Source organism: Leishmania infantum, chromosome 33 (genome assembly GCF_000002875.2).
Source record: "Leishmania infantum JPCM5 genome chromosome 33".
NCBI classification, from domain to species: Eukaryota; Euglenozoa; class Kinetoplastea; order Trypanosomatida; family Trypanosomatidae; genus Leishmania; species Leishmania infantum.
In genome coordinates this window covers 1099987-1126893 of record NC_009417.2, presented here as the reverse complement: position 1 = coordinate 1126893, position 26907 = coordinate 1099987, and the positions used below count along the sequence as shown (strand labels likewise).

At 54.6% G+C, this 26907-nt stretch overlaps 3 protein-coding genes across 3 annotated transcripts; all 3 read right to left on the bottom strand.

The window, feature by feature from the left end:
• Positions 1–434: 434 nt before the first annotated feature.
• LINJ_33_2880 (putative translation initiation factor IF-2) lies at positions 435–2888 on the bottom strand (the record flags this gene model as incomplete). The annotated part of the gene is made up of 1 exon (XM_001468296.1): positions 435–2888. The coding sequence occupies one exon, from the start codon at positions 2886–2888 to the stop codon at positions 435–437; it is 2454 nt and encodes an 817-aa protein (XP_001468333.1).
• A 1986-nt stretch (positions 2889–4874) lies between these two features.
• Positions 4875–6383, bottom strand: LINJ_33_2870 (conserved hypothetical protein; the record flags this gene model as incomplete). The annotated part of the gene is made up of 1 exon (XM_001468295.1): positions 4875–6383. One exon carries the CDS (start codon positions 6381–6383, stop codon positions 4875–4877), a length of 1509 nt encoding a protein of 502 aa, XP_001468332.1.
• Positions 6384–25441: 19058 nt separating this feature from the next.
• On the bottom strand, positions 25442–26821 carry LINJ_33_2860 (putative 3-oxoacyl-acyl carrier protein synthase ii; the record flags this gene model as incomplete). Its single annotated transcript, XM_001468294.1, has 1 exon — positions 25442–26821. One exon carries the CDS (start codon positions 26819–26821, stop codon positions 25442–25444), a length of 1380 nt encoding a protein of 459 aa, XP_001468331.1.
• Positions 26822–26907: the final 86 nt, after the last annotated feature.

Genomic DNA, 26907 nt, shown 5'->3' with positions numbered 1-26907 from the left:
GCCAAAACGTTGCCTTCATTGATGGATCTGTGGAGTGGGAAAGGGACAGCGTAAGGCGTAGGAGGCGACGGCGGCGGCGAGCTGCTACAGCCGTATTTGCGCGTGATTGCACGCCACAAGAGACTCGACAGCAATAGTCGAAAACACGCACACGCACGCACACACCAGTACATACGAGAAGGCGTGTGGAGCGACACCATTACACGCATATGTGCGGGTCCATATAGCTAGCAATACACATATACACACTCTCCTCCTCTTACGCATGCTTTTCTTTTTATCTCCGCCCGTGGTCCTAGCTCTGCCTGTGTGCCTGTGCAGACCCCTTCTACCCTTTCCATCCCTCTCACCTTCCTTCTCAGTCTACCGCCACCTTTTTTTTTTCGTTTGGTTTGTTTTGTTGTTCTTTCTGCGCTGCTCCTCGCCTTGTGTGCTTACTTGTTGGGCACCTTCAGCACCTTGATGAGCGAGGCCAGCAGCAACACATCATCCGGCTTCAGCTCGTCTTTGAACTTCTTCACGGCATCCACGGACTGGCGAGTGATATGCGACACAATGATGTCACTGTTGTCGAACTGCCGGCCGACGGTGACACCCGACTCACCGGAGTTTATCTTCACAGCCAGGTCCATGCCAGGGGTGCCGATCTCCACTGACCGGTTGTCGCGCTCCATCGACATCACGCGGCCAATAACGACGACGCTGTCGTCCTTCTTGCGAATCGCGCTCAGTGGCGTTCCAGGGCGCAGCTGACCACGCTCCACCGTGACTGGGATGATGATGGGGTCGGTCGAGTGGATCGACTCGGCAATCATCTTCAACTGCACCGGAAAGACCGCGACAGAGCGCAGGCGGTCCTTTTCGCGCTGCTCATACTCGTTCATGTAGCGAGTGAACTTGTCAAAGAGGTGGTAGATGATGTTCGCTTCGAAGATGTCGATGTCGTTCTTTTTCGCGATCTCGCGCGCCTCCTCGGAAACCGGCACGTCGAATGCAAGAATTACAGCGTAGCGCGGCTCGCGCCGCTTCATTGATAGCACCTGGTGCATGTGACGCTTGTAGATTGGTCCAATGGCAATGCTCGCCACAGGGATTTTCATGCCTTTCAGGAACGACAGAAGGGCTTCGAGGGCGCCGAGGGTGCTGCTCTGCACACTCACGCCGAGACCGTCGGGGTCCAGGAACTCGTTGATATTGGTTGCATCCTTCATGACCAGCTCGGCGATCTTCTCCTTGTTGTCGTTTGCGTGCACCACGAGGAGCTGGGTACCGGGGATGACGTACTCGAAGTCATTTCCGGAGATCTTCACTCCCATTGCAGCCTTGATCGACTTGTGGTGAATGTACTCGCCGCGCACACGCATCTCGCGCAGGGGCTGCGGTGTCAGCAACGACCGGATTTGCGTGAAGATGGGGCCGTTCTGACCACACAGACATATCTCGTCTCCTTCGTGCAGCTCGCCGTTGATGAGGATGACGTCGATCGTGAAGCCGTACCCCGTGATCGGCTTCACCTCCAGCACTGTACACTGCAAATCGTCCTTGTAGGTCACCTTGCCCTCCATGAACTGCTGCACGAGCTGAATCTCCAGCAAGAGCAGGTCGCACACACCCTCGCCGGTGCGGGCCGACGTCGGTACGACCGACACAACGTTGCGCACCTCTTTGTTGTTGTAGTACAGCTCCGAGTTGAGCCCCTCAGCGGAGAGCTCGTTCTTCACCTGGCACCAGCGCGTGTGGAACTCGCTGCGGACGTGCGCCTTCTGTAGTTCCAGTGACTGCTGTATGTCCATGTTCTCGTGCGGCTGCCAGTCGAACAGGCGATCCACCTTGTTCAGTGCCACAATGAATGGACACCGTTTTTCGCGCAGTAGGCGGATGGACTCGCGCGTCTGCTGCTCCAGACCATGCATGATATCCACCACCAGAATCGCAATGTCGCACAGGCTGCTGCCGCGGCTGCGCAAGTTTGTAAAGGACTCGTGACCGGGAGTGTCGATCACCAGCAGACCCGGCACGTTAAGGTTGCACTTGTGCTTCTTGATCAGCTCCGCCGTGGCAGACACGAGGGACTCGCGAGGGAAGAACGTGGCGCCAATCTGCTGCGTAATACCACCGGCCTCGCCTCCCTGTACGTTGGTAGAGCGAATGCGATCCAGCAGGCTGGTCTTACCCGTATCGACGTGGCCGAGCACACAGCAAATCGGGGAGCGCAGGTTGCTCACCTTCTCCAAAACGTGGTTTTTGGACCGAATCTCTTCTTCCATCCTCCGCTTCTCCGCCTCGCGCGTCTCCTTGCGCTCAGCACGCTCGGCACGGATGCGCTCGTTGTTCGTGTGCCGGGTGGCGCGGCGCTCATCGCGCTCCATGACGGCTTCCCAGTCGTCCTCGTCGATCTCCTCTTCCGACTCTGTCAGCTCGGTCGGCTCCCCCTCTTCCTCCTCCTCTTCTTCGGGAGGCGGCGCCGCGGCAACGACCGGCTTCGGCTTCGGCTTCGGCTTCGGCTTTGGCGCAGCGTTCTCCTCCACCTTGCGCACCTCCTCATCATGGCGAATGCGATCTACATCGGGCAATATCATGCCAGCCGCGCGCATGCGGTCGAGGGCGTCGTTCTTCCCAGCCGCCTTGCGCTCCTTGCGGGCCAGGCGCTCCTCCTCCTTCTGACGCTCGCGCTCCTTCTGGCGCTCCGCCTCCTCGAACTTGCGCTGCTCCTCAGCGAGCCTCTCCTCCTCACGGATACGGCGCTCCTCCTCTTCGGCCTCGAGGCGCAGACGCTCCTCTTCCGCCTTCTGAAGCTCCATCTTCATCTTGAGCTTCGCCAGCATGGCGTTCGGCGGCCCCTTCTTGGCCGCCGCCTTGGGGGCTCCCTTGGGTGCCTTTGGTGGCATGGCTCCTGCGGCGGGTGTGTGGTCGGATGTGAGTGTTTGAGGGCGGGAACGCAGTAGGGCTCACACACAACCAGCGAGAGTGAGAGAAACACTAAGACGGGGCTTTCAGCTGTGGTGTGATTTCCTGTCTTGCTGCTCTCTTGCGCTTTTGCTTCTTGTTGATCGCTGGCGTGTGTGGATGCGCGTCTACGAGTGGCGCTTCGTCAGAAGGGGACGGCGGCTTCTCTCGCTATCTGGACGGATGTACATGCAGACGTCGTTGTGGTGTGTCGGGTCTTAATGATTGTTTGTTGGTCGTTGTTGTCGTTGTTCTGTGTGTCTGCGACTGCGAACAAGCGAAGCAGAGGACGGAAGGAACGGAGAGAGAGAGAGAGCGGTGGTGCGGAGTTCTATGCGTTCAAGGCGACAATCGGGAGGTGAGCACCATGTTAGCAAGATGCGTGAAGCACAAGAGCTCAAAACAAAAACAAAAAAGGGGGAAAGAAAAGGGAACACTCCGAGAGAGAGAGATAAGGGTAAACAAAACTGATGAAAGCTTGGGTTGAGAGTAGGCGGCTCAGCCTTTTTTTTTGTCGAGGATGCTGCTACTGCTGCTGCGAGTGGGGGTGGGGAGCGGGCGAGTGTTGCCGTGGTGGTTGTAGGGTTGGTAGTTATAGCCGGCGATAGATTTGTTTGTGTAGGTGGTTTTGTGATGTGGCACGGATGCGCAGAAGAAAAGGGGAGAGAAAAAAGGGGAAGAGAGGAGGGGATGGAGTGCGAGGCATTTTAGTGCAGTTTGGCTTTGCGACATAGAGGGCATGCACGACATGAAGGATCTCTCCCATCGGTTCATGCTGGCGGGTATGCGTCTAAGTCGATTACTGTACAGAAGCTTCTACGTGTGCGAGCGTGCATGCACGGATAAGGAGGAGTTTCAAGATGGAGACCTGTCCCCGCCGTCCCGCACACAGAGAGACGCGCCCCGGCATGTTTAGTGCTTCTCAATCAGCTTCTCAACATCGGGCGATCCATGAAAGAACATGAACTTACACCTTGCGCCAAGAGATTGACCCACGCACACACACAGACACACACTAAGCCCCCTCCCCTACAGACAAGAGTGCCACTGGTGGCTTAACAGAAAACGAACAAACCACAGAACAAAAAGCGCACACAAAGTACAAACACATCAACACACACGCCTTGCTCTCTCTTTCCCTCTAGCCACGGAAAGAAAAATGACCTTCAACCACACACACACACACACACATGCTAGCCCGATAAAAATACGGCGAGTATCTGTACGTGAGCCGCACACGCAGCAAGTGACCCTTCAGGTTTGTGCGTGCGTGTGTGCGTGATCGCTGAGGCGGAGGGTGAGCAGCGGCGGCCCTCTTTGGCTGCTCTTCCATGGGCCGAGTCTCAGCTTAGAGGCATCCGCTTTCTTCCCCGTTTCTCCTCTTCCCCTATGCTACCCAATGCCGGACAGACGCACTCCCTGACTCGCGCCTAGGCAGACACGTGCATCGCTATGCGCCCCCTCCCCCTAGCAACAACAACAACGTCAGCAGAGAAGCGATAAGAGCTTAGAAAGAAAACCACTGCAAACGCACGAGGAGAAGGTGTCGCGGTATCACGAAGGAAGAGAATGAGGTGGGAAGGCAATGCAGCGGAAGGGGGAGGTGCAATCACAAGGCAAGAGGACAACCGCATGCACAACAGTAGGCAAGCTAACAAAGAAAAAAAGAGAAAGAGCAAACTACATTCTGTGACGGCTCTAACGAGAGAGGGAGAGAAATAAAGGAACACCTGTGACGAGGGGTAGCTGCAGCACATCGTCGTCTCTTCCTAGGACTGCAAGAACAAGGCCATGGAAAGGTGAGGAATGGAAACCCGCCTGTCCTCACCCCCCCCCTCAGCGAAGCCTCTCACGTCCTCCCGCTGCATGTCTCGCTGTCCCCTCTATCCAGCTATAGAAGCAAAGAGCAACGGAAAGCCACGGTCACCTTAGTAGGAGGCTGCGGCTGTCATTGTGTGAGACAGGAACTCCTCCATGCCCGGCTCCAGCTCCCTTGCCAGCAGATTGCCGTAGTCCCACAGCTCCGCCGACAGGGCCGCGACATCGACACGCTCCGCTTTCTGAGGGAGCACCACAATCCACTCGTACTCGAGCCGTTCACCCTCGTCGCCAGCCTTGGTGATGATAAGCGGAGTACGTCGTGTCTCCACGAGCTGCAGCGTCACGCCAGCCTGCGTCCGCATCGCCCACTTTCGGATAACGCGCTCGCAGCAGTAGCAGACTTCGCCAAGCTCCGGCGAGAGCACCGACTGGACCGAGTCTCGAGTGCTGCGAAGAATGTCCGTCTCAAGGTACGCGTCCACAATACGCTTCTTGATCGGATGACGCGCACGCACGAGAAAGCGCAGATCCGGCATTTGAGAGCGCACGTAGTGCGTGACGAGAAACCTGTCCCACGGCCGGTTCATCTTTGTGCACTGCAGCTGCGCGTTCAGCTCCCCATCGAGCAGCTCACTAGAACGACGGATGCTGATCTTGTAGCTTGTCGTCGCATCCTGCACTAGCTTCATCCCAAGTCGCTCCGCCAGCGCCTCCATCGCTTCCGCGTTGGAGGCGGAGGCGATGGCGAACCACACGTACGGGTGGTAGGCGTAGAGGTGCCGCTGCAGCGTCCACAGAGGGAGCGTGTTGCGGTTCTGTTTTGCAATGGTGCGATAGAAAATGACGCGGCCGGCACCGATGTTCAGCTCGCCGTTCATGTTGGTGTTCCACAGGTTGGCGAGGCACCACTCAAGGCCGCGACGGAAGTGCTGCTCGTTCGCCTTGTCCACATTCACTTTTGAGACAAGGTAGGCAATTTTGTTCTTGCTTTGCCCAGGAAACTTGGACGGGTCCAACGCTGTCAGACCGACATCGGCGGAGAGATCGCTGTGAAGTAGCTGGTAGGCGCGCGGCACAAGCGGCTCGTACCGTTCGCCCATGCGCAGCGGGTTGAACTCCATGTAGTCAATGTGGCGCCGCTCCTCAAAGCCGGGCTCGGCCCCCCAGTCACCGTACTCGTCCGCCTCGTCGAGCGTTTCCTCGACACGGTCGGAGCCGGTCATGGTCACTGTCGCACAAGCGTCCTGCGGCACCGTGATGCTTGCCTGCTCCGCTGACAGTACCTCCTCCACTTGGCGCACAAGAGTGCTTTTCTTCGCCTGAGGGTCGATCACGAACGTGCTGCTGCCGCCAGCGCGCTGCTGCTGTTGCTGCAAGTAGTACGTGAGCTCTGCCGTGGAGAGAGAGAAGAGGTTGCCCTCATTCCACAGACCCCACACGAGATCATGGGTGATGTGGCTGAAGTCCTTCTGTGGCGTGGCCGACGATTGCCAGCGGCAACTGTGCACCAACGTCGCCGTCCCACTCGCCAAGGAGGGACTATGAGGCCGCATGCTGGAGGCACGGCGATGTGGGTCGGTATGTCGGTGGATGGCGGTGCCGGCAGCGGCCGACATCAACCGGACTACAGCAGCGCTAAGGACCGGAGAGGCGCCAGTGGTGCTTGGCACCACTGCCACTTGCCGCATCTGGCGATACGCAGTCGCACGCCGCATTGCTCGACACCTCTTCTCGTGTGCTCTCGCTTTGCGGCGAAGAGGTGCAGCCAGGCAGGGACAAGTAAGGAGACGTGCCGACGCGTCCGCGTCTGCGTGTGTGTGCGTGTGTGCGTGTGTGGGCGTGGGAGGGGGGGGGTCTTGTCCGCTCCAAAGGATCGAAAGAGGCGAGAACGAACGGTTCCCCAGCTGGGCTGGACGATATGAGGCGTCCGCGGTGGCAAGAGTGACGACGGAGAGAGAGAAGCAGCTGCGCTTGATGCGCGACTGCGGAACAGAGAGGCGGGAAGATGACGGATATGCAAGTAGGGAGACGGATGGAGCGAAGGGAACACTATGATTGAGCTCACAAATGCTTCTTTTTGTTGTTGTTGAGAGTAATACAAAAAAAAAAAGCGGCCTGAGAAAGGGACAGTGAACGGACGAGGGAAAGTAGGAGGCAGGCCGTCACGCAACGGAAACGTCTATAGAGACACACACACACACAGAGACACGCATGGATTTGTTTCGTGTGTGCACATGGACGTGTGTGTTTGTGTGTGTGTGTGTGCGTGTCTCACTCGCTTTTCTTTTTTTTTTTTCGTTATCGCCCAAAAGGCACAAAGCAAAACGCCACGTGCTGCCGTTTGTTGTGGTTTGTGTGGCACGCAATGCGAGACCAAATCCGCTATTCCCTCCTTGCTGCTTTTTTCTTCGTACTGTGATTGTTATTCTTTCTTATTTTACAAGGCCATCACAGCACACACCTTTCGTGCGTCATTGCGTGCACCCCACGCCAGCGCTCTCTACTGCTCTCGTTGGGTGAGAGGGGAACGTTTCGTTGTCTTGAGCCTCTTTCTTTTTGTGTACTTTCCCTGATCCGCTGCGTGGCTTCGCACTTTTCTTCGTCTTTTGTCGGCATCGAATCAGCTCTTTATTCCTTTTATCGCCTTACATACATATACATATATGCGTGTTTAGCTTATCTGCATCTTTCTCTAATAGAGAAGACGCCTCTAACGCTCTCCCCCCCGCTGTGGGCTCCTCAGCGTGAATCAGATGTGACGCCACATACAAGCACGTATTTCGGTTTCGTTTTTGAACGGCTGGGCGGACAAAAAGGTCGGTTACTCGCACAGACGTTGTTCAAGCGTGAAAGCATGGCGAGAGAGAGAGTCGTCTTGGTCATTCCTACAATGCTGGTTCAGGGTGGGGCAAGGGGAGAAGGCAAGAGAAGCACTTCAGATTTCGCGCAGCTCACTCCATGTGCATGTGCGTGTGCGTGCAGACGCACTCGAGCTAGTATACATGCGTTTACGTGTGCCTGCAAGTGCTTGCTGCCCCCACCCGTGTAAAATGAGAGAAGGGGGTAGAGAAACCATGAGAAGAAAACAATCACCGCGTTGACGGCGCCCCATACCATTTAGTAGCCTGCGAAGAGCGGTGCCAGAGACCATTTGCATGTCGCCAGATAGAGGGTCAACGGATTTTGCCCTCTGCACTTGATTGCTTGTCGCTGTTTTCCACCTCGTCTACGAAAGCGTAGCGTCCGCCTTTCCCTCATCCATCGTGTCCCTCACGCGGTGGCAGGCATGATGAGGGGAGAGGGGACTGCTGGTCGGGTAGAAACAACAGAACAAAGACGATGCAGGAGAGCCAGTTCGCCTCCTACTCAACTCAAGAGGAAAAGACCCGCGACGCCACCACTAATAAATACATGCATACACACGCATACACACGCACCTATATGTCGCGGCCGTAAAGCTGCCCAAAAAGAAAATAGAAGAGACCTCTACCATGGCGCGAAACACCCTTTTTTGTTTGCTTTTGAACGGCAAGAAGAGGGAGAAGGATGGGATGTCCACCGCCGAAAAAAAAAAATTGAGCCGCGCCACGAAAGCGCTGGCCAGAACTAAAGAAAAACTGAAGAGAACTAAAAAGCAGATACAAGCATATATATATATATGTGTGTGTGTGAGTGTTTGTGTGCGTGCGCAAACCCCCAAATGAAAGAAGAGCAACTCCCCCATCTCGCCACAACCCCGTCGAAACCAGCCTTACCCTTCTTTTTCAGTGTGAAAGTAAAAGTGCGTGGCGCCGATTTTACTACTTGCCGGAGAGAAGAAGGACAACGGTGCCAGAGAAGACAAACGACGTTTCCTCCTCACACATCCTTCTGCGGCACAACCCGTAGGCTGAGACGCAGGCGTACTTTGAGTTGATCGCAAAAGGCCGAAAAAAAAAACACGCAGACACACATACACACACACACACAAGCACACTTAATAATAAATGAGCACGATATACGAAAAAAAAGTGTGCGCATACGCGCTTGCTTGTGCTTTCGAGAACATCACCACAGGGAGTGTAAATACACATATGCGTATATGCGCGTATGAATATACATATATACGTGCATCAAAGACAGGGGGACGAGAAGGGGATGCGACGCCTTCGCTTCTTTTTCTTTGCAGCCTGGCTTTCTAGCCGGAACACGTCAACACAGAGATGCCTACACAACCACAGCTCGCCTAACTCTGCCGCATTAGCGGCGACGTCCTGGTTCTCTAGGGGGCGCGCCGTGCGCCGTTGAACCGCAGCCACGCGTCTACCGGGCGCTCCCTGCACGTCATTGCTTATTCTTTGGGTACGTGCTGCGCGGTAGACGCGCCTACACGGACATGGCTGCACCGCACGCCTTGACGCAGGCGGGGCCGCGGCCATGAGTCCTGTGGCAGCGGGTGCGTCGAGCGGAAGGGGCCCGCGGATAGGCATGCGCCTGCTCGCGAGGAGACCACGTAGCCTGCTGCTCCAAAGGGGCATAGAAAGGGCCTTATGTCTGGTGCATTGCAGACACGATTCGTATTGAGTTGGTCCGAAAGTTATCATTATTTCGCACTTCTGCCGCACCGCGGCAGCGCAGTTCTGCACGCCCAAACCGATAGTCCGCAGGCATTTCTGAGGAAAGGCTGCAGGCCTTTGGCTACGTCACAAATGGCGTCCTCAATCCTGATACGATGGTGCGGCAGCCAGCGTTATGCGGAAGGCCAGGGCAAGAAACGAGAAGGGAAGAAATGAGCGCCAGAAAATAAAACTGGAGTGGCTCTTTTAGTAAAGAAAATTGCAGGTGCGATGCTGAGTGTTGCTTTCGAGGCTGTGGTGGGCAGATGGGGGGTGGGGCGGGGTCGAGTGGCGGCGAGCGAAGAAGATACACAGAACCGAGTGGGGAGAGGTCTTTTGCCTCGCCAGCAATTGCGACGCACATACACATGCACACACAGAGAGATACAAAACAAAATAGCCCTCATTGGAGGGTTTGAGTGTGGAAGGGAGGGTGCGAACGGGACGTGGAAGACGGAAAGGAAGAGACGACAGAATGCAGCCATGGACGAAGGCAAGCCTCGAGAGAGATGACGGCGGAGACAAAACACAACCAAAAAAAAACGAGAAAGTCGACAGTCGAGAGCACGATCAACGGACACGACGCAGGGGGGAGGGCGGGTGCGGAGTGGAGTGTGGTGAGCGGGTGGGCCGAACAACACAACGAAAGCAAACAAAAAAAAAGAAACGAAAAGAAGCAAAACCGAAGGAGAAATCCAAACAAGGCCACAACCAGCAAGACCAAACACACAGAAGCGCCCACTCAAAAACAAAAAACGCGAGAACCGCGGGTGGGAAAGAAACAACAACATAAAATAGCTCAGAGAAACAGAAAATGATGGAAGAGCAGATCACAGTCAACACACACACACACATTGACATGGACATAGACAGCCCAAGGAGAGAACAAGGGCAAAAAAAAAAACGAATCTAAGTAGGAGAGAGGTGGTGGTAGGAAATGGCAAAAGAGAGAAAGCGAAAGGAAGGTGAAAATAAAAAGCAGAAGACATAGCGAGCCAGGCGACAGGGATGCAGCCGCCTAGAAGGCGATCGATGTTTCTTTTTGGGATACTCGAGAGTTCATATTACGTGAGCGCCATCTTCGTGCCGTCTCAGCCAAAAAGGAACAGGCGGAAGAGGTGAGACAAACATGGTGCTGCTCTTCTATCAAAGGCAAAACGAAAAGCAAGACCACCTTGATGAAGAAGCCCAATCCCTGTCTTGCTCACTGTCGTGCCTCCATCGGCTCTAACGCTGCTGCTGCCACCGCCTCAACGCACCTCTCTGGGTCGGTGTAATGTGAGTCACAAAACAAAAATTCAGGAAACAAAATAATTGAAAAAGAGAGAGACAGCTATGTAGGAGAATGGATAGGACGTTTCGGCGTTCTGCACTTTCTTTGTTGCTATCCACATGAAGCATATTCATGCGAGTTGGAGAAGGAAGCGGTGTGTAGCCGTGTTGGCTACAGTGTGGTGAATGTGTGAACGCCTCTTCTTCTTTCCTTATTCAGTGTCTCTACTAGGTCTACGTGAGTGTGCAGCGGCGCAGAGATGGAGAGAGAGGGAGGGCGAAGTTGAGTTGCTGGCTTTACTAAAATGTGCGCGCGTTGCCTTTAACGGGACAGAAATGGAGGGGGTGAGGTCGTGAGAGAGGTGGCACACTAGCGCGCAGGTAAGGTGCGACGCACACGCTCACACAACCGACTGCTCACCTGAAAAGGAGAAGATGAAAAACAAAAAGAGCAAGAGACAGAAGGGGAGTGGCAGACTACGCACATATATATAGTTGCTATAGAAGTAGGAGAGGGAGCAGACGCCATGCGCACACCCACTAACACATGCAGACGTGAACGTACTGCGGGTAGGGTCGAGAAAAAGATAAAACAAAAGAGCGCGGGGACACGTGGGGGTCATAGAAAGTATCCGTGCAGATGTACATAAAAAAGCGTATCCATATATAGCCCATATTGCCACAACCGCACGCACGCGCACACGCACACACAGATGAACGCACTCGCAAGGCGCCAAAATGAAAGAAAAAAATAAAGAAACAGCGCGGGCAGGAAGACTGAACAAGTCAGGACGAAGAACGGAAACAAAGAACCACATGACAACGTACACACGCACGAAAGCGTAGAACGCTTCTAAAAGAAAAACAAGACCAAGGGCACCATACATACACGCGCAGGAAAAAGAAAGGGCCCAGCTGTGCGTCCGCGGACGAAGTGGCTTTGCGGATGGGCAGAAGGGCATCAACACCAGAGGTGGAGCAAGAGGACAAGCGGAAAGACAGAGGAGCGGGGGGAGGGGAAGAAGAGCGTTCAACAGCATACAGATTCGCACTCCGCGTCGTCGACGCCGCCTCGTTGGCCTCTCTCCCTCCTCACGTACAGAGATGTGCACGCACCTTCCGCCGCTTGTGAGAAAACAAAGAAAGACATGATGCTGGGGTCAGGGCAGCCGAAAACCAGAAACCATATGGAAGAGCAAGCGCACGCATGAGAAATCGTCACAGAAAAGCGCAAAACACAAAGAAAGGGGGAGAGAGAAGAGGGAAAAGTGGGGTTGGCGGTACAAGCAAACAAGCAAAGACAGAAGAAAAGGAGGGAGGAAAGGGGGACGACGACGAGAAACAGCGTTGTGTGTGTGTGTGGAGGGGGGAAGAGGGGGGTGCACAAGGAGAGGGAACGAAGAAAAGGAAAGAAACGGAAAGAGAATAACAGCACATAGAAACCCTCCGTCTGTATGTGTGTGTGTCACTGTTTTGTTTTGTTGTCGCTGTTTGAAGAAAGCACACACGCGCACACACACACGCGTACAATGAAATCCGAAGCGCCACAAGGCAAGGAGAGAGAAAAAAAGAATCGACAAAAAAGAGGAAATAAAGCAAACGATAAGCAGACAGGGAGGAAGAGCGTGCACCACCCCGTACTCTCGGATGCCGACGTCCGCCGCCTTCACCCTCTCTGTGTACGACAGAGAAAAAAAAACGAGGATGAGTCAAGTGGAATCCGTACGTGGAAGAAGCGGGGATGATGGGAGGAGGAGGGGGGGGACGGCGGCGACGGCACGATGTGAGATCACGCAGTAGCAATACGCAAATCTGGTATCACAAGATCCTCAACCCCTTTTATGTTTCTTCTTCTGTTCCTGTCAAGGAAGAGGATGATAGACGGGGTGGTGGTAAGGAGAGTGGGCGAGTTTCATGAGTGCAGTATATATATATTCGAGTGTCCGCATCTGTGGACGCCTTGTGCAAAGGCGGCAGAAAGAATCGTTGTGAGAAGAGTGCGAGAGAAAAGGGAGAGAAGGAAAGAGGCAAAGACGCGCACAGGCGCGTGCACACAAAGGAAAGGGGCAAAAGAGACGACGAGAGGAAGATGAAGTGGAGGATAACAACAACAGCAAAAAAAAAGACATCTTTCATCAAAGACGAACAAACGGAGAAAACAGAAAAAAAAGAAAACAGCTACACAAAATGCAAGAAAAAGAGGACCACTACACACGGAGGGAAGCAAGCCGGAAACAACGGCAACCAAACAAACAAAAGCAGAGGCACACACGCACGCATGCGCATGTAGAGGGTGCGGCGGAACACAAAAAAAAATAGAGGAAGAGCGGGGTGGCATACATGAAAAAAAAAGGCGACGACTGAACAGAAGAGAAATGGCGTAAGTGTATGCGTTCATATACGTGCATGTTTGTGGAGTGCGCTGAAGAGACTGCGAGAGACCATCCTAAGAAAGGGGAAAAGAAGCAAACCCTGTCATCATACTAGAGAAACACACAAAACAAAACGAAAAATAAAAATGCCGCACGGAAGGCTGTGAAGGGGCGGAAAGGAGTACTCGCGAAGATGCGAGAACACAGACACACATACACAGAAGACGGAAGCATATTACTGATGAAGCGAGAGCACAGAGAGAGAGAGAGCGAAGAAAGCAACGAAAAAGATGATGATCAGAACGATTTTTTTCTTATTTCAGTCTTATGTATGTGCTTGTACGGGGTGAGGGTCGGGGGAGGGAGCACGTGCGAGTAGACTACACACACGCACACATGTATACGCGCAGAGTATGAGGAGGAGAGACGAGAGGGGAGAGGCGCTGAAGACGGAGAAGGGGAAGCGAGGGGTGGGGCAAGGAAATCGGAGACAAAACGAAAGCTAAAAAAAGAAGCAAACGCGCACATAGAAAGAAAGGGGCGGGGTGGGGCGGGAAGAGGAGAAAAGACTGCGTGAAAGGCGTGCGTGGGGGGGGGGGGCGAGGAGGAGGGAGGAAAATGTCAGTTTAAAAGGGAGATAAACAACGGACAAAGCAAAAAGAAAACGAGAGAAAAGAGAAGGGAGGCGCCGCCCGCACAGCAACACACCGGTACACAGAGACGAAGTAAGAGCAACGAAAAGCAGACAAAAAAAAAAACATAAACTTCGTAGATATGAAGCGAAACCATAAAAAAAGGGTGTGGGTGGGCTGAGGAGCCAAGCAGCAAAACAGGAGCTTGGGAGAGAACAACAAAAAAGGTATCGCTTGGGCAAACGCGTAAGGGGAGGGAGTAGGGATCGGTGATCGATAGAAACCGGGTCCAGAAGTGTTGGTGGTGGTGGTGTGTAGGGGGGAGGGGGAGAGCGTGCGCCTGCTCGTGGTAGCACTCACTTCTCATCTCCGGTTTATCTAGGAGTGGAAACGGATCCGACAACAACAAAAACCAAAAGCGACAAAAAAAAACGGAGAAAATCAAACAACCAAACAAAAACAGAGAGAGAGAGCTTGTAGGTCGAGTTGTGCTAGGCATTATCAAATAAGAAGGGCGAAGGAGATCAGATAGGCGAGAGGAAGCCAAGGAAAAGAAAACGAAGGGCAGAGAGCGCGCGGCAGTAAAAGCATGAAGAGAACGACATAAAACAACAACAGAGACAACAAAAAGGGAGAGAAAAGCGCATCAACGCGCACACATGAAAGAAAAAGAGATGCTGATCACGCATGATTATCGCCACCGTTGGAGACCTCGAGATGGCGTTCAGCGGGGATGGCAGGGAAAGGGAGAGGGCATTAGGGGCTGCCGCTGCCCAAGTAGTAATAGCTGCCGGCAGTGGCCGCTTGCGTGGACGACAGGGGCGCCACATAGTAGGTGCTCCGCGCTTCAGACAGCGTGGCGGGCGAAGGTACTGCAGCGACAACAAAGTAAGAAACATTCGGTGTGCTGGGGACGCGTTGCTGCTGCGGATCTTGCGTCTGTGGAGCTATAGGAGTGGCAAACTGGTAGAACGCCGAAGGTGCTGAAGTCGCGCTACGCATCACCCCGCTGCCTTCAACATTCTGGATACGCACCATCGGCGGTGCGCCAGAGGAACCTACAGGCGCTGGCTGTGACGCCACAATATGCGGCATTGACATCGTCGACGATGGCAGTGGAGGCGCGCTGTGTTGCTGCTGCGCGTACGCATTCCACGTCGCGCTTGGGGAGCAGACATACCTTGACACATCCAGAAAGCGCTGAGACGAGACGGGGGTGATTAGCGTGGACGACACCGATAGCGGCGTCATCGGCGAAGTGGTGAAGTACCGAACACCACCCTCTGCAGACATCTGCGGTGGCGGCTGCACAAAAGCCTGATGCTGCGCTTGTCGCACCGGATGCTGCTGCTGCTGCTGAGAAGCGTCAGTGGAGGTGCCAGATACAGAGGAAGTATTTGCGGCTGCAGCGGCCGCAGCGCGGAAGCGCCGCGGAAGCGGCAGAGCGCTCCTCGCTGTGAGAGCGTCGATACGCAGCACCTGCTCTCTCCTAGCAGCGTCAGCGTCCAGAACTTCAATATATCGGGGGCGGGGACGTTCCCGCGCCGGTACGCTGGCATCAGCTGCGACGGTGATGACCGTGTTGTGCAGGCGGCCCAGTTTCTCGGCTGCGCGCAAGCCGTGCAACTCCACAAACGCGTTGCCACTCGACTCTCCAGTGGCTAAAGTTCCAACGTCCAACTGGTCGTAGTCAACGGTGCGTAAAAAAGACTCGACATCTTTTCGGGTTGCCGCAAATGGAAGGCCTCGTAGCTGAAAGATGAAACTCCTCTCTTGCCGACTGTCGTGCTCGTGCGCCAGATTTGGCGGCGGCGGCGGTGGCGGCATCGTGCGACTGTCACTTCGATTCGCGCGCAGCTCTGCTTGCTGCTGTGACGAAGAAAGCACCCGAAACGGTGATGCTGTGCCGGCTCTGTCGTTACCACGCAAGGCAGTCGGATCCCTGTAGAACGTCGGTGACGAGTATGCCTGCGGCGCTGCCCCAATGAAATGCGGCATCGGTGAACCAGCGCCAACGGTGGAAGCCGAAGCAGCCGTAGCACTGTGAACGCGTCTCCGCATCGACGACCGCGTGGAGGTGTTCGCGTGGCCCATCTGCGACGCAGACACCGTGTTTGGCACGGCTGTAAGCGGCGGATGCGCGGCAGCAGCCTCCATCCATGAATTCGGGTCTCTCTGTAATGAAGGCATCGGCACAGGGCGCCGTGTGCGTGCGTGCACAAGTCGAGTCAGGAAGAATGGGCGGAGGAACAGGAAGGCCAGGAGCCAAACGATTCACGCAGATCCCTATGTGCGGGGATAAACGTATGTTTTCTTCAACTTATGACTCGCTAGAGTGCCTCTTCACCCACTTCACTCAATAAACAGCCACCGAGAATACGCCAAGAACAAACGAAAAAAAAAGAGAAAGACGGATGACGAAGGATGCTTCGTTTTTTTTTCGCGTTTTTGTTGCTCGTTGCTGTTGAGCCTCCTGCACACGTTTACACTCTCCCTCTGTGTTGCTTATTTCTGTAAGTATGAGGGAGACACACGCACACAGAACACAGAAAAGAAAGAGACAATGAAGCAAGCAGAAAAGACGAAAAAAAAAAGAGACTGCACGAGAGAGGAGAAACAACCAAATACTAACACACACACACACACAGGCACTACCTTTGCTGTTTTCGTTCTTTTTTGCCTCTCGTTGCACACGTATACCTCTCGAAGATCACCTCCTCCACCGGTTAGTCCTGCGGGCCCGTCAGGCGACGAGGGAGGAGAAAGGAGAAAGCGGCGGGGAGAAAGTGGGGCTCGAAAGAGGGACTGCGTTGCTCGTTGTTGAGTTCACGTGGCGCCAATGCACGCACACACACACACACAAAATCAGATACTGAAAGAGAGAAAGATAAGAGACGATAAGGTATCCGGCGCAGAGACGCACGAGCATAAGAGGGAGATAGAAAGAGAGGCACTTAAGGAGAAGAGCAAAGGCAAAAAAAGGGAAGGAGGGGAAAGCGACAAGAAAACGAAGAGAGAGGAAGAGGAGGTGGAGGGGGGGTGAAGGCGATAAAAATCTTCCTTCGTCTCGATTTGTTTGGCTTCGAAACCTAAATAGTGAGAACAGCGAGCTGACCCAACGACAGCGCAAAACAGACAGCAAGCAGGAGAAAAAAAAAACAGAGAAACACACACGAAAAAAAAAGGGACTCGGAATGACACACACGTGCACGAAAGTACACACACACACACAGGCACAGGCACAGACACAGGCACACACACAAAAAAAAACACGCAGCGGAGACGGCAAAAAGAAACGAGAGAGGAAGAGAAAAACAAGCCAAGAGCTCAAGCTCTAGAAAACTAAGATCGGTTACGGAAACGGACGAAAAAAAAAGAGGAGGCAAAGGAGGAGAGAGGAAACAAAAACCAAAAACGAAAGGGCGTGAGGAACACGGAAGGGGAAGGTGTGGGTGTAGATCAATCAAGTACACAAAGAGAGCCACGGAGAAAAAGCAGCAAAGGAAGCGCGCACGCACTAGAGAAACACACTCGGAAACAGGCACACACACACACACGCACAGAAACACGGGCGCGAATACAGACAGACCTGCTTTGGTGAGTGCGTAGTGGGAGATGAAGTGCGCTTGTAGAGGATACAATAAAGTGCGTCGATGAGGAAGCGATACGAACTCGGCAACAGAAGGGGAAACAACGACAACACGTCCGAGAAACACAGAACTAGAGAGAGAGATAACGAGCTCGTATCTCTCAATTACTAAAAAAATGATGATGACGGGGCACAGAAGGATAGGGAAGCAATCAGCAAATCGGTAAACCAAGCAAGGCAGAGCAGGATAAAGGAGAGCACGAGAAGACAGAGAGACGCCAGCACAACTAGAAAGGTGGACGCGGAAACCCCCTGACACCCTCCACACAGCACACTGAAGCAGTACGTAAGCGCCGACACACACACGCACACACCACCCTACACACTCACGCAGAAGATAAATAAAAAAGGCACGCTAGGCTTCCGAGCGGGAATGCGAGTCGGGTGATGGACGAGAGTCGAGCGACAGATGTACAGGCACACACAAGCACACTCGCAGTGACGCGTTTCTTCCGACCCCTCGCTGTATCGACAAACTGTCAAGAGCCAGCCACTCTCCCCTTCCGTGACTGCCTCCCTTTTGCGCGTACAAACTTTGTGCTATCCTTTTCGGCTGGTCCTTCGCTCACAGATACGTCAAGAACGCTCGCCTGCTCTGCCCTTGCTTGCTTTTCCGTGTCGATCTGCTTCAGTGCCCGCTCACAATCACGCAGGAGGCGGGGGGGGGCGACGGGCAGACAATGGCGGAAAGAGAAAAGGAGCGAAAAAGAAAGAGAGGGGCTAAATTGCGGACGCGGCCGGAGAGAGGAAGTAGAGGCGCTTGCCCGGACCCTTTTCCTTTTTTTCTTCGTATTCCTTTTTATTGGCTCTGCCGCGTAACCCGTGCCGGTCCTGTTCTTACTACTTCTGCTGTTTGCTGATGCCTACAACGCTAAATCTCGTTTTCTTTTCTTTTTGCCTGGGGAAAGGAAAGACTAAGAGGGAAGAAGCTGGACGTTACGCGTGTACGCGGAAGAGCGCGATTTTGCCGTCCTAGCAAGGTGGTAGTGGTGCGTGTGTGTGTGTGAGTGCGTGTGTACTTGAGGTACAGCGGAGAAGAATTTTGATGTCGTGCTAGAAAGGCAACGGGGAAAGACGGCCAAACAAAAAGAAAAGACTCCGCTAATGCGCCCGCCCACTCCCCAATGGAGAAGGCAACAACAACAAAAAGAAAGAAATAGGAAAAAAAAAAAGAGCCAGCGAACACGCGCGCAGGTACAGACAAGTGCGCCGACAGGGGCGTGATCAAGTGGACGCTCGTGAGTTATTGAATCGAGGGTTGATAGTTTGTGGATTCAGCACTCGCTTCTTTGCTTCGTTCTTCTACTTCTTTGCCTTACTTCCTGTGTCTCTTGTCTTCTCGCTGGTTTTCACAGTGCTTGCGGTGTGTTGAGGGGAAAAGGAAGGACCGAGCGGAGGTGCGCCTTCTCAGCGCGGATCCCGTAATTATTATACCTCTCTTTCTCGAGTGTATGTGCGTGTGTGTGCGTTTCTTCTTTTCTTCCGTCACGCCCCTCTGTTGCGTCTTCGGTGGTGGAAGGTGTGGGAGGAAGTGAGATTAATGCCAGATAATGAGGATTGCCTACCGGAGGGAGGGCGGAGGGTCAGTGTGCCAGAAGCGAATTATTTTCGCTCGTGCTTGTGTTCACCTCTTTTCTTTTCTTTGCTGCACTTTTATTGATGACGGTGCTGGCTGCGCTTCGGTGCTCCTTTCCCTTGGGCGTGTCTTGCGCTGGCCGGCTCGCGGATGCAAAGAAGAAGAAAAAGCCGCCAGAGCAAAGGCTGCAGACGAAACAGAAAGCGGCCGCTAACGGGAAAGAGTACAAACCCACCAACAACAACCGCGCAAGGGAGGAGAGCCACAGAGAATGCAACGCACGAGAGGGCAGCAGGGGAAAAAAACATCAAAAAGAAACAAGCAAGAGATGACCAACAGAAACACCAGAAGTGCACAACAAGAGCAGCAAGTCGTGCAGGCGAAAAAGAGGGAGCAAGATGAGGTACAATCAAGAGTGGGGTGATATATATAGAGAGAGAGGGGGGCTGAGAACAGAAAAGTAAAGGCGCACAACCAGAAGAAAAGGCGAAAAAGACGACGAAAGGAAACAGCTGAGGCTTACCAGAAGACGACAAAGAAGGGTGATAGATCACTCCAACGTACACACGCAGACACACACACACACACACGCGCACGCACGCACGCATGCACGCGCAAGCAAGTATAAGCGCAAGAAACAACAACACCGATGAGCGCACGTAAACTCGCAGGAGACAAAGGGCGGAGGCTATACAACGCGCGAGCACACACCGACACACGCACACGCCAGGAAAACAGGCAATGAAAAAGAGCGAAGCAGGGAGGAGAAGAGCGAAGAAGGAAGAGCAAACAACCAAGTAGAAGTAGAGCGCACAAACACACACACACACGGAGGGAGGCGACGAACACCAAAAAAGAAGAAGCGGATAGAGAAAGGCAAAATGTGTAAACGCAAAAAAAAAGAAGAGAGCGCGCGCGTGCGCGAGAGAGAGAGAGATTGAGAAGGCGAGACAGCGAGAAGGGCAAGAAATACGGAGAGACAGAGTGCTAAGAAGCAAGCGCAGATAAATCGACAATAAAGTCAAGAAGAAAACAACTACTAGAGAGGTGGCGAAAGCGAAGACTTGAGGTGTGATAAACAGGGCAAACCACACGAGAGGAAAATCAATTTTTTTGTTAGAAAGCGACCAAACGGAAGGTGAGAAAGAGCACACACACAACACACACACGCACGCACAAACACAGAGAAAGGAGGGGCGGAAACACAAAAGAGAGAGTAGCGACCACAAAGCCGCGATGAAAGACGTCGACCGCGAAGACGAGGAACAAGAGCAACAAGAAAACAACAACCAACAACAGAAAAAAGGAAGGGGGAGAGAGAACGACACACCGAGAAAGTGTCAAGGCAAGTAAAGGCAAAGAGCGAATCCAAACATACATGCAATCCAACACGAGAGAATCGAGTGGTTCTGGCGCGATGCGCCACCACCGAGACACACGCACACACGCGGAACAGTGCACCCCAGAGCAGCACAAACTGTGGTAAAAAAGGGGGAGGGAAGAAGAGAAGAGACAGAAAGTAGAGAAACGGCAGAAGAGGTTCCGGGGGGTGGTGCGAACCGCAGGAGCTGTGCCACACGCAAACACTCGAAGAACGACAAGAAGGGGGGAGTGCAGTGATGGAAGGAGGAGGGATAAATAGCCAAGCGAGACAACGAGAGCAAGTGCGAAGCAAAAACACCACCAAAAAAAAACGAAAGCTGTACTGGGAAAATAAGAAGAGAGCGCGAAGACGCACACGCAGACGCGCAAACGCACAGACACGGCGAAGGGAAGAAAAATGAAGCAGATGATTACTTTCTTGCTTAATCCAAGCAACACAGGTACTCGGGGTTGTTTTACTTTTTCTTTGTTATTTTTGTTTTTTTTTTCACCGTGTCATTCTACCACGAACAACGCGGCAAATATACTGGGGCACTCAGGATACAGAATAAACAGAAAAGAAAACTTAAGCGATGCACGAAAAAAAAAAAGCAGCAGCGAAGCGGTATAAAAGGGGATGGATAGACGGGGAGAGAGAGAAAGGGAGGGAGGCAGAGGAAGAGCTGAGAGCGCTGCTTGGTGCGCAGGTCGACAAGGAAGGGGAAGGGGGAGGGGTGCACAAGTGGCAATCTCGCAGAGGAACCTCTCTTGTCGTCTCTGTGTGTGCTTACTTGGGTAAAGGAGGCGTGAAACGCGAAGAGCGGCCGTGGGAGAGGGGGTAGGTGTGAGGATATGCTTGCCTGAAGCAAAGCCAAAATAAAAAAAAAGATAACAAAATTGTCAACCTCTCCTTTTCGAAAGCTTCGACTTTTCTCGACTTATGTGCGTGCGTGTGTGTGTGTGTGTGTCGGCGTTGTATGCTAACCTCCCCCACACTTGCAGTATCAGCAGCCGTGTGGGCCTTCCCTCCTCGCTGTTCCGCGTACTTGTGCTTTTGCGTATGGGTGCTTGTCTGCACCACAGTCTCTTCGACACCTTGAACACAACGACCTTTTTTTGTGATCGGTATTGTGGGGCTTGCTCGGGTCCGAACAGGCAACCACGAGCGTGAGGGCGCGAGTGCAGGTGAACAAAACCGGTGCGTCAAAGGCGATGATGGCGAAGCTCTCCACAGACACGCGCACACGCACGCGACACACAGACACGCAGGCACGAAGCCAAGAGGCGCAAAAAAAAAGAGGAACGCAACGATAAAAAGGAGAAACACACAAGCGCACGCAATCAAGCGACACACACAAAACACAAGAAAACACACGCAACCGTGCGCTGATGGTGCCGCTGGTGTGAGAAAGGTTGCAGCCGAAGCGCGAAAAAGAAAGTCAGACGGGGAGAAAGAAGGAGTGGGACAAACAGCTTACAACGGTCAGCCTAACATACACAGACACAGGCATACACACAGCCACGACCAGTATTCTGCCGCTCTTCTTTTTCGTCGGCTACTGCTATTATTTCCTTTTGTTTTTTTTTGTTAATGCGGTAAGCTAGTGATCGCCGGTGGCGGCTGTGCAGAAAACGGAGAGGATGGTGAAGATGGGCTGCTAGCGCGAGGGCTAGGAAAAAAAAGGGAAAGAGAAAGGGAGAACGAAATAAGAGTGAGGCGCACCCTAAAAAAAAAACGAATACCCGCTTGAGGTATGTATGACGGTCGTCGTGGTCCTATCCTCGTAGTCGGGAAGCAACAAAAATACGAGGAGGGGGTAGGGGAAGTTGGAGCGGATCGTGAGGGAAAGAAGGAACGCGGCGGAGGTCAAGGGAAAGTTCAAGAGTTCTCACTGAAGTGAAGGAGGAGGGGGTGAAGGTGCGTAGGGGAAGAGGGCTGAAAGACAGTCTCAACAGACGGACAGAGACCGGCAACACAACTGAAACCGAGAGGGAGAGAAGCGGCTCCGTGTCTGCGTTCGTGTGGGTGCCGTTGCTACTGGCCGTCTTCGTCGTTCTCGTTCACAAAATGATCAAAAACACGGTCACTGGCGATGGAGGCGGTGATGCTGTCCGGCGGAGGGCACGGGGAGGGACGCTGAGGTGGGGGGAGGGTGTTTGTGGACGCAGAGTGGGGAAAGCGAAAGTGAGCGAGAGAAAAAAAAACAATAAATGGAGAGGAGCTTTTAAAAAAAAAGAGGCGACCTACGTGTTATACGTCGCTTGAGTTGCTGTTGCTGCTCCTGTTAAGAAGTGGCTGTGCGAGCCCAGAGAGGGACGCAGTACGAGGGGTGGGGACGAGGAGGGGAGGGGAGGGGGGCAGTGATGATCGGCAGACAGTATCGCCAACAGAGAGACAGATAGGCCGACAGACAGGCGGGAGGGTGTAGAAACAAGAGAAAGTATCGAAAGACAAAGGAAAAGAAGTGAGAGAGCTCAATATGGAGATGAAGCACGGGGACGACAAGAAACCGGAAAGGGTGGAACAGCAACAGAAAAAAAAGAAAATATAATCAAAACAAAAAAGGAGAGGGAAGGGCGAGGAAGGGAAGTTTAGAGTCGAGTGGTGATCAGGGGTTTGCGTAGGCCCGCGCGGAAAGAGAGGGGGCGTAGATGTGTAGGTCGAAGGGCCGGCAGAAGTTGTGAAGACTCGAGCCGTCGCGCCGACGCTAAGGATGTGATGTGTGAATGGGGGGACGAAAGCAGCAACGACAGAGATGGAGAGAGGGGAGACCAGAGCGCGTGTGATAGCGAGGTCAGAGACAGGACCTGATAAGGGACGTACACTGGCAAGATGATGGTGATGGTCGGCACGAAGGAGAGCGAGATACAAAAACGACGAAAGAAAAAAAAACGAGGCGTCAAGGGAGGGAGAGAGAGAAGGGGAAGACACAGGGGAAAGGAGAGAGAACACAAAGGCATCCAACTGGAGGCAGAAAAGCGCAAGAGAGGAAAGGAAAAAGAGAATTTGAAAAATAAAGCCAACAAATCTAAAACCAAAACGAAAAACAAAATCAATAAAAAAAGAAGTGCTTCGTCTCCGGGGATTGATGATGATGCGTGCTTACCTTATGTTCGGTGGTTATTGATTTTGGGCGTGGAACACCACGACGGGGGGGGATTAGAGCCATATATATATATATGCGTGTGTTCGGAAGAAGCGGTGCGCATTCACGCAGTTGGGTTTGGGCATGCATGTTCGAGGAAGGAGAGAAAAGTAAACCACAAGCATGCGCATGCGCATACGTGCGAATCAGCGCGCGCACACACGCGAAAACAAAAAAAATGAACGCAAGTGCAGTTGTGGGCGATGTAAAACGAGAAAGGAGACCAGCCGATGGGCGAAGGCACAAAAGGCACGGGCGAGAGCAAGGGGAAGGACAAACAGCAGAGTGGTGGTCATCTCGCACACCGCTGAGAGGGGGAGTGTGCGGTGGTCTCGCATGACTAGAGTGCACGCCACTGCAAACAAGCAGCGCACAAGAGCAAGCGACGGAGCCATGCTTTTTACATGTGTGCGCGCGTTTCTCAGGCGCACGCACTCTCTTTACCTTTCCCAGCACAAGAGGGACAGAGAGTAACACGGGACGAGAAGGCGATGCGACGCTTTCGTTTCTTTTTCTTTGCAGCCTGGCTTTCTAGCCGGAACACGTCAACACAGAGATGCCTACACAACCACAGCTCGCCTAACTCTGCCGCATTAGCGGCGACGTCCTGGTTCTCTAGGGGGCGCGCCGTCCGCCGTCGAATCAGGTCATGCGCCTGCCGGGCGCTCCCTGTCCTTCATCGCCTATTCCCGGGGTACGTGCTGCGCGGTAGACGCGCCTACACGGACATGGCTGCACCGCACGCCTTGGCGCAGGCGGGGCTGCGGCCAGGGTCCTGCTGGAGGAGGGGGAGGGGGGGTGGAGGTCGTGGCGTCTGTCGTGCGGGTAGCAGGGGGTGGCCCAGGTGCATGCCGGATAAGCTCAGGGAGGGGGCCGACCAGCCGCAGGCCAGGGCCCCCGGAGACCCTGCGCCGCAGCCCCTCCTGCCTGCGTGCCCTGCGTATCTCTCAGCCGCGTCATGCCGCCGCATCCCATAGAAAGATGTCGTGCCTCTCCACGGTGGACACAGGATGACTCGGTGGTGCCGTTCGGGGCGCGCTCGCCATGCCCTCGGCGCCTGTGCCTCCTCCGCCCACTCGGTCGTATGGTGGGGATATGCCGCATGCTTCGCACACATGCGCTGTGGGGCAGATCGGTGTGCAGCTCGACGCGCCTGTTTCGCCCATCCCTCTCGCTCTGCCGAGCAATGATAGGCTGTGAAGTCTAACAGGATGCAGTGCGGGCACGGATGTGGAGATTCAGAGTAAACGGAAAAGATGAAGAGGACGCAGCGGCGAAATTCCGCTTCTCCTCACCGCTTCCAGAAGCAGCAGGGGCTGCCAACCCGCACAACAGCAGGCACCGAAGCATACACAGACACACACACACACACGCCCATACCCACGGATTCCAATTAGGGACTTCAAAGGGTTTCATTGCCGAAGAGATGCGAGGTGAGAAGAGCGGCAAAAGCGCTCCAAGATCGGCCAGAGAAAAAAATGCGCGCGACCAGAGGCATCTACGCGAGCAGCAACAATCCGTGTCTTTCAGTCTCTCCCCCCCCCGCGGCTGGTGGGGAAAACTCGGGCTGTGCCGCCCTGTGCCGCTGCCCCGGCTTACTCATTCGCTTGCGTGCGCGCATGCGTGCAGATGTGTACGTGTAAGGGCTAGGGTCGACGGCTGCAGTTCACTGCCGCACATGTGCGCGCAAACTCATCCACACACCTGCACGCATGCCCAAACGTTCCTAGCGCATGGCGCGCGACTGTTGGGCAGCCTGTGCTGCTGCCGATCCGAGGCGGGATCGAGTGAGGAAGACGGGGACGATGAGAAGCCGCTTCGATGCAAGAATGGTGTTTTTCAACGGCCCATGCGCTCTTGGTTATCTCTGCGAAGAAAAGTGGGGAAGGCGGTGAGCGAACCACACAGCGACACAGCGCGGCGCACTGAAGAAGGCAGCACAAAAGGAAAGGGCAGAGGCGAGGGTGCACTGACTGTACCATACGGCACGAGCAGTCCGCGCATGCGCGTCAGCTGCGCATCTCCTCTTCCCTTCCTCGCCCTCAGTGTGCCTATCTGTCTCTCCCGGAGCTACATGCGCGTGAAGAGCAAGGCCGTGTTGATTCCGCCGAAGCCGAAGCTTGTCGATATTACCGCCTCGCAGCTCTGCATTGGCTGCGCGGTGCTGCCTTGGATACACACCAAGCCGCACTCCTGCTGCTCTCTCGTGAGACACGACGCCGTCAAGTTCGCCGTCGGCGGCGCGCGCTGCTCGTGCAACGCCAAGACCGTCAGCGCGGCCTCGACGCTGCCAGCAGCACCGAGTAGGTGACCCAGCCCTCCTTTGGCGCTGCTCACGTGCAGCGCCGGAGAGGATGGTGCCGTCGAAGGTCGCAATGCTTGCTGGATCGCCATCAGCTCCACCTCATCACCGATGGTGCCCGTCGCGTGCGCGTTAACGTAGCCGACGGCCGCGGCAGGGACATCCCCTCCCTCCGCCAAGGCTTGCTCCACGCAGCGGCGGGCACCAAGCCCTTCGGGGTGCGGCACCGCCACATGGTGTGCATCGCACGATATGCCAAAGCCGCGCAGCTCGGCGTACACGCGCGGCGCCGCCCGCGCCACGGCGTGCTCGAGCGCTTCGAGGATCAACACACCTGCGCCTTCTCCCATCACAAAGCCGGCGCGAGTAATGTCGAACGGCCGCGAGGCAGATGATGGGGTGTCATTGAACCGCGTGCACAGTGCCCGCATCCTTGTAAAACCGGCCACGGAAACCGGCGTGATGCAGGCCTCCGCTGCGCCACACACCATAACGTCCGCGCGGCCTTCACGGATCCACAAGGCCGCCTCACCAATGCAGTGCGCCCCTGTTGCACACGCCGCCACGCTGCTGCCGATGGGACCGCGCAGTTTGTGGCGGATGGCCGTGTTGCCGGCTGCCATGTTGCCCAAGATTTTCGGCAAAAACATTGGAGGGACCTTGCTGTAGTGCACATGACCCGCATCGGTGGCAATGGCGTCGCCCGTCAGGTAGGCGGAGACGTCCGTCACGTCGGCAAGAGAGGGGATGCCCATGCCGATGTTGACACCGCAGCGATCCTGCACGGCCTCGGAGAGTTGGAGCGCAGCGTCGGCGAGCGCTTCCTCGACCGCACGCGCGCATAAGCGAAGCGCCCGCGGTTCGTGGGCGGTGGGCGCGAACGGATCGGCCGCAGGCACTGCTTTGTCCACCTTGCCAGCCGCCAACCCGACCTCGGCTGGCGGCTGAACGAAAGCAGCCACCTTGCACGGCAAGGCGGCGACAAGCTTCTCCAGCGCCGCTGCCTTCTGCTGCGGAGACAGCATCTTGTCGTTTTCGAGGAAACCGGGCAAAAAGTACGGAGCCTCAATCAGCGGCCGACAGCCGGATTGTCCACGGCACACAGCAGCCCACGTGTCCACCGCGGTGACGCCGAGGGGCGTGACCATGCCAATACCGGTCACCACGACACGGCGTGGAGTGCGGGTCGGAAGAGCGCCGAAGCCCATGCTTTGTCCGCGTGCAGCTGTCGCGG